The 7,651-nt window shown below is 40.5% G+C and overlaps 1 protein-coding gene across 3 annotated transcripts; it reads right to left on the bottom strand.

Annotated features, from left to right (window-relative positions):
* Positions 1 to 280: 280 nt before the first annotated feature.
* On the bottom strand, positions 281 to 7,644 carry ccdc15 (coiled-coil domain containing 15). Of its 3 annotated transcripts, none has more exons than XM_061752444.1 (10): positions 7,267 to 7,644; positions 6,988 to 7,122; positions 6,828 to 6,893; positions 6,552 to 6,668; positions 6,332 to 6,463; positions 5,384 to 5,482; positions 5,207 to 5,310; positions 2,404 to 2,601; positions 1,647 to 1,795; positions 281 to 1,564 (listed from the first exon to the last, which is right to left on the bottom strand). In XM_061752444.1, the coding sequence occupies exons 1-10, from the start codon at positions 7,429 to 7,431 to the stop codon at positions 1,515 to 1,517; spliced, it is 1,215 nt and encodes a 404-aa protein (XP_061608428.1). In that variant the 5' UTR covers positions 7,432 to 7,644; the 3' UTR covers positions 281 to 1,514. The 3 variants fall into 3 exon arrangements, with proteins under 3 accessions (XP_061608428.1, XP_061608427.1, XP_061608430.1); XM_061752443.1 differs by having other exon boundaries at positions 6,985 to 7,122; positions 7,267 to 7,643; XM_061752446.1 differs by having other exon boundaries at positions 6,377 to 6,463; positions 6,985 to 7,122; positions 7,267 to 7,642.
* Between the last annotated feature and the right edge of the window lie 7 nt (positions 7,645 to 7,651).

Below are 7,651 nucleotides of genomic sequence, written 5' to 3'. Positions count from 1 at the left end.
AACAAGAGGAAAGCTTATTTGTAATGATTAATAACTGATAAAAGACAACACACATCTCCATATAGTGCATCCACGAATGTATTCACAATGCTTCACTATTTCCACATTTTGTAATAGTATAGCCTTAGTACAAATTTCTTTCCCCCTCAAAATTCTACACACAAGACCCGGTAATAAATTGTTTTTTTTGGTTGCTATTTTTTTTTGATAAGGCTGTAACATAATATGAAAATGCTGAGAATAATTTCCAGATGTACTGTAAAGGACTATAACAGCAATATGTAAGGAATATTTTAATCAAGAAGTGGGTTTTAATAAGAGTGTAATAACATTATTTTATAATTACACACACAAAGATATGAACATGAAAAAATAAACAATCACAAAATGCAAGCCACTGTTTAAAACACATTAAAACGATTACACAGGTAACTTCTCCTCTGTAGATTATTCAAGTATTGTATTGTACTGTTTATCAATTTTATACTTCAAGTAAATGTCACTGGTCAGACTTCTTATCCTGGTGTCGCCCCCTATTGACCATTACACAAAATGCGGGTTAAAAGCCCATGGTCACCTTCACATAAGTTATTTCGATCAAGGGTGGGAAAAACATGGCCCAGGGACCACTTCTGATAATAGCTTAGCAGTGATGGGACATTGTGATTTTCTTGGAATGCTGTAGAAATGTCATCATTTAAAAAATAAAAAAAATCCGTGCATATTGATATTTTTTTTCTACCTTGTTAAATCATTGCTTACAATTATTGTGAAAAATCGATAGCATGATCTGTGTTTTGAGATAGATGAATATCATCTATTATTAATAACATAATGTAAGGTAATTTGAGAACATTTCTAATTTGAAAAGTGTGTATCAAACTGGTACTTCACATTAGTCACTCCCAAGTCATCAGGAATCTAGTAATATTTGTTGCATTATTGCATATTCTTGCTGTTCCCCCCCATAATTGGTTACTTAAAAGTGATTCATGATTTTTTTCCCATCTCATATTGTAATTGATGATGAAATAAAATACAATAGTAAAATTTTACATAAAGATTTTTTATTGTATTACGGTAGAACTATAAATTGTAAGTACAATTCAAAATGTGAATTACTGTACTATTTTATGATTAAAATCACTTCATTGTTGCATTTAGCCATTTTTTCAATAAATATGAAATTTTTTTTTCTTAATTACGTTTCCAAATTGATACAAAAATGAGAAAATAAAAATTTCAAAAACGCATTGAACATTTCTATTTACATTATTAATCAAATTAGTTAATTTGACTGAATTAACTATAATTCATTTTTAAAATGAAACTGAATTATCGTTATTAAAATGATTTTTTTTAATGTATTTTATAAACACTTAAAAGAAAAATCGAATCTTCGAGTGACCTGTACCAAATTCCCACGTGGCCATTGAGCCCCAAAGTTTTCCCACCCCTGGTTTAGATGTATTTGATGTCCATTTGATTGTTGGTCAGCATCTCCTCAACATCCTTTACTTTAAATCCAAACTTAGCACGGCTGCATGTAGTGCCTGCGCGTACTCTGCGAAGAGAGAAATGTCTGTTATCAGAGTTTTGTTTCTTTACCACCAAGTTGGGTTAGTGACGCAGGCGGCCGGAATTACCTTTCGGATTGTTGTGGAAGACGCAGTTGTTGGCGCAAGTGTCGGGGTGCGACTCCCAGAAGGACGAAGCACAGCAGCACATCGGTGGGAGGTCCAACTTCTTGTTGGCCATTCGGTCCCTCACCTGGGATCTCAGAGCGTCGATGTACCTGTATACAATTTAACGGAGATCACACTTCTGAAAAATCTTCATGTTGTGAGATATTGGGAAGCTTTTCTATTAGGCTTTTCCTGACATTTTTGTTGAATGAACAGTTCCACAAAACCTCCAGTCTTCTGCGAGAACGCAAAAAAAATGTGAAGTCGAATAGAACATCTGAACTATATTTGGGTTACTCCAAGGCAGTTTAAATGGTGGCAGGTGTATGCTGACTCCAAGTTAGCATGAATTTGAATGTGCTGTGTTTTCTGAACACAGTCAAATCCAGTTATTAAGAGGGTGTGCACACTTTGTAACCATATCTGAGTTGTATATTTTTACTTCAGGTACAGGTTACAGGTCACAAATGGTAGAATGAAATTTGAAATGATTGCTTGACCAAATTTTTTTAATACTGCAAAATAACTAGCATTTGAACAGGGATGTGTAGACTTTTAATATCCAGTGTAGCTACACCTTTTGTATCGTTCCATTAATCCCTCACTGAAAGGGTCAATCAATAAAGGGAGCATTATCATCTTTCAAAATGCAGATTATGTGTATTGGATCGCATTCGACTGTAAACGTGATGGGCCACATTGCCGCCTCTTTAACTACCTGGTCGCCACAATCCCTTTTTCGGTTTCACGTCTCCTCCTCTCCAGCTCGGCCGCTTTCTCCTCCCCCTCCAGTTTGAGGCGCTCCAGGACGAGCATCTCCCGCTCCTCCAGTCGCTGCCGGACGTGCGTGAGCTGCCGTGCTCGCTCCAGCTGCCGCTCCTCCTCCAGGCGAGCCTTTTCCTTGTCCGCTTTGATCCTTCGAGGTGCGGAGAAAGAGGCAAAGGGCCAAAAACTAATCAACAATAGGGACATTTAAGTAATAATATGATTGGTTTATTTGGTTTCACAGTTACAACCAGCCCCTCTATTGGTCTCTGGTTTATTACATAGGGCTTACACTCCGCAGAGACTCCATTAGGTATACCTGCAGTCTAATCAGTGCCAGCAGCAGCTTGGCAGAGTGAACAGCTCTTAAAAAATAAATAAAATAAAAATTAGGTTAAGTACTTGCTTCAAGCTGTTTATTGCCACTTCCAGCTGAAGTTGACTGTAGAACTTGAAATAAGGCAAAGAGAATTACACGTTGTCTATTTAATCAAACCACAATTACTTTTGTCACACGGAAGTCCGCTAGCTTAATGTTAACACACAACGCAAACCGCCGTAGACGGGCATACAAAACTAGCACCCATGTTGTGGTAATTATCAACCTTACTGATAATTGAAGACAAAATAGTGGCAACACATGCAGACATACAACACAATACTCTGAGGCATATATTCTTTTGCCCCTGCCAAAATGACAAATATTGCAGCTCAGTTGCAACTAGACTTTACACCGATTTGATCGGGCTGATCGGTATCGGCCGATATTTAGCATTTTATGCTGATCGGCTTTAATGTCATAATTCGCCGAGCCGATCAATGCTCCGCAAAATACATTAACTCCGCGTCGCTGCGTGCACAGTATATTTGAATGCAAAAGCTAGTTTATTTTTAGCCTTGTTGCGTGTCTTTTGATGTAGTACTGTAAATATCTGACGGCCAATTAAGTTATTTATAAAAAAAAACACGTCGGCGGTGTGAGACAGACAACACATCGGAGACAGGCAACACGTAATGCCCGGCCGGATCAGACTACAAGAAAAATTTGCTCTTTCACGATTGCAGTTCAGACTACTGCAATAAAATCTTGTATTCCGATACCACCGCATCCCGTTTTGTTACGATCTTTGGGCTTTATCGTGTCAACTCAAATGCGACCGGATACACTTGTCGTGACGACGACAAGAGTGGAGCGAGCTGATGGTATTATAAGGACAAAATGGGGAAAAACGTGTTTTGGTGGTCACCGGTGCTCAGGACAGGAGAGGACGTTCGTTTAAGGCTTGCTTGAGGTATGTTCACGTACTTTTAATACGATACGGCTCGCAAGCAGGCAACAAAAACGTTATGTGGCCTAGCAAGCTAGCGGTAGCACGAACGGTTTGACGTAAACATGCCGCCGTTCTGTCGAATCATGCTATAAGGTTTCGGTGTGGGTGAAGTAATTTAATTAAAAATAAAGTAATTTAATTACAGTAAGTTAGCACCCATTATTTCTGTCATGTTGTAATGTTGGTTTGACCTGACTGATTAGAATACACGATCTGACCAGAGCAGTGATTTCCAACCTTTATGGAGCCAAGGAACATATTTTACAATTGAAAAATCTCACGGCACACCAACAAACAAAAATGTCACAAAAAGTGGATACATTAATGACTGTATTTACTTCCTGCCATCTATTGGAAGACCATTCATTTGTTCTGTCTGTCACTATGCCTCACTGGCATAAATAAAAAGAGGAACATAAATAAATAAAAAGACATAAATAAAATAAATGGCATAAAATAAATGGCATAAATAAAAAGAGGAACAAAGATACGTTATTTATTGTAAATATCATTTTTTGAGCAATTAAGTACACAAGTATATACAGTAAATGAACAGGTCATTTAAATAGATTCCTCCATCTTGTGATCAGATCGGTAATCGGTTATCGTTTTTTTAAACTCGCTGATTGGCCCCAAAAATCGTGTTCGTGTAAAGCGTAGTTGCAACAGTCTTATTCCGTTTTATCATATTTGTACTATCCATCCATTTTCTGAGCCGCTTCTCCTCACTAGGGTCGCGAGAGTGCTGGAGCCTATCCCAGCTGTCATCGGGCAGGAGGCGGGGTACACCCTGAACTGGTTGCCAGCCAATCGCAGAGCACATACAAACAAACAGCCATTCGCACTCACAGTCACACCTACGGGCAATTTAGAGTCTCCAATTTATGCATGTTTTTGGGATGTGGGAGGAAACCGGAGTGCCCGGAGAAAACCCACGCAGGCACGGGGAGAACATGCAAACTCCACACAGTCGGGGCCGGGGATTGAACCCTGGTCCTCAGAACTGTGAGGCTGACGCTCTAACCAGTCGGCCACCGTGCCGCCCTATTTGTACTATGTTGAGGTATTATACTGTCGCCTGATGCCCAAGGCGCACACCAGAAGGAGCAGCACAGTGCCCATTGAATTATCATGATGTACAAACTGTTCAATTCTTTACATTATATTTATTTATTTATGTTTTTTTTTTTTTTAATAAAGTAAAACACTGGTGCTATTTTTCCTTTTAAAAATAAATTTCAAAAATGTTGGTTTTTTAAATTTTATTTATGTTTTAAGACATTTCCATTGATTTGATCGCAGTCCCGGAACAAATTCAACAAACTCATTAGTTAAGCCACCACTGTACAAACTTATTTAGACGAGTGAATGTATTACGAGCTGTCGTGCTGCACACAAGCTTGTCACATTGCGGTCTGTCATCACCTCGCCGTCTTCTTCAGGTGCTTCCTGTGCTGGTTGTTCTCTTTCACGCGCTGCCGCTCCACGCTCATGAAGTGGCGGCGGTGCATCAGGAACTGCAACTGGCGCTGTAAAGGAGACGCACCCTGTTACTTCTATGTTTTTGTTTGTTTAATGAGATGAGTCACTATTGACTGATACCTGTCTTTTTAACTCCTCCTTGTCCTGTATAGGCCAAAGGACCTTCGGGATTCTCAGCTCAGACCTGGAAATGTCTACTCCCCACCCACGAACACTTGTCTGAAACATGTAAACATGCGATTGGAATCCTGGACTGTGAGGCAGACGAACCACTAGTCAACCATGCTCAGCTAGAGGGTTAGCGATGACTATTTTTCCACCCGTCACATCTATTACTCACAGCTTGTCATTGCCTTTGAATAACTTTGCTCTTCCACCATATCGCAGCTTGTTAGAAAATTATATGCCTATGCACATCTGAAAAGTTTTCTGTTAAACTGCATTACAAAAACATACAATCTTTACTGCAAAGAAAAAGTAGACCTTGTTGAGGGGGCACCAGTTGCATGAGGAAGATGATAACTGCCTGATCATGTGTGTTTATACAGTATATGACCTCACCTAAGGAGAAACAAACACTTATTTAAAAGCAACCATCGGGTTTTATTTTTAACTCTCTCCTTGCTTTCAAGTTTTTAGCTCTCCTTTCAGGGTTAACATTTTTCCCTTGACACGTTGGTGTTGATCTCAGGCAACTGTTAAAATGGTGGACAGTGGGCCACGGGAAACTTTTAGCTCCTGGAACTTCAAGCACAGCAAGAACTAGAACCCTTAGGCGGAAATGCAACATAAGACTTCTGCACAGTACTTTGAAAACAAATAAATTGCTATAATGGGAACTTCCTTAAAAAGTGGGTGTAGAATAAACGGGGATAAACACGACAGTCTCTTCGCCTGACCTGATTGGAGTTATTTAAGGAAAAGTGAAGTTACAGGGTGATATTTAATGCTGTCATAAGTCTCGAGATAAAGCGGAAATGTTTGTGTCACAAAGACTATATTTTGTGATCATGTGATTAATGGCAGCCATTTCGATGTTAAAATTGGGGTTTTAATGACGTTGCACACCAAAACATGTTGTGTGGGTCTAATACTGCTTGCCGGGTGTCTAACCAGGTGGCATCTGTGTTCATCTTCCTCTTCCTCTTCCTCCTCCTCCTCCTCCTCCTCCTCCTCCCTCAAGACGTCACATTCAGTCATCTATTGAGGACAATGACCACCTTAGACATCACATGATTACCATTTAAAAGGAAGTGCTGGAAGTGCGGTGGCAACACTTAACGCTCACATGTCTGGTGAGCGATATCTTCCAGTTGTCTGCAGAAGGCTCTGACGTCTCGTCGACGGACAGGGTGGTCTGGCACGCCGCCAGTTTGAGTCGGACTTGCCTGGTGCTGTCACGGAGCTGGGAAGGAAAAGAAAAGAACAAAAGAAACGATAAAGAGCCCCATTCTAATGCTATTCCAATGCAAAAATGCAGGCAACATAACGATGGTGTCTTTATGTATTTGTATGTATGTTTTTTGATAGATATTATGCAAAAAAAAAAAAACTCTTGCTGTACCTCATTGATGTTTGTCTTTTCTGGCACACTTTGATGCTGTTTTGGGATTCTTCCGTCAACATTCAGCTGTACGGTTTTAGAAGATCCCGTTAGTGCTGAAGGTGTACAGACACCGCATTTCTTACCACTTCCAAATAATGTCACGGTGCGGTATTACCACTGAATGCGCTTCCTGAAGCCTCCTCTTGCTCATGACAGCCACACGATGACGCACTTGCGCTTGGAATCTTCGCAGGCTCTCTTCATTCTCCCTTCGCTTCTCTGCTTGAAGCTCATCAGTGAAAGAAGCCACGTCCTAACAACGTTATAAGGTCATATATATATATATATGCTGTGTTTTAATTCAGTCTACCATCACAAAAATGTAAAACGAATAAAAGAAAGAAAGCACGGCTAAGTAAAGCCCGAACTTGACAACAAGCTAGCTTTAGGCACTCACACACGGATGCTCCTCGAATTCTTGGCCGTCCTCCACCCAGGCTCCCACGGCCACCACCGCCTGGTTCCTCTCGGCCAACACTTTGTTGGACCGGTGCTCCTTTCCCCGCTTGTTGGGAACTTTCCCCCGGGTCTCTTTTGCCGTCGTCGCCCGCTTAGCGAGCATGGTTGCTAAGAGGTCGATAACGCACGCTCGGGGAACTCCCGGGTTTCGAGTTAAGTTTTAGTTCAGCTTGCGCGAACGTCGTTTTGTTAGTCACAGGGTAAACATTTGTTTTATCTGTAAACTTAAATTTGTATTATATTCATGTTAGCGACGTTAAAGAAATGTTTCGCTTGCCTGTCGGTTCGTCTGTTAATTATGGCCCCGGTTCACTGCTGCCCCC

Source organism: Phyllopteryx taeniolatus, chromosome 17 (genome assembly GCF_024500385.1).
Source record: "Phyllopteryx taeniolatus isolate TA_2022b chromosome 17, UOR_Ptae_1.2, whole genome shotgun sequence".
Lineage (NCBI taxonomy): Eukaryota > Metazoa > Chordata > Actinopteri > Syngnathiformes > Syngnathidae > Phyllopteryx > Phyllopteryx taeniolatus.
Note: the sequence above shows the minus strand (reverse complement) of the source record. Positions and strands in the feature narration are given on the sequence as shown.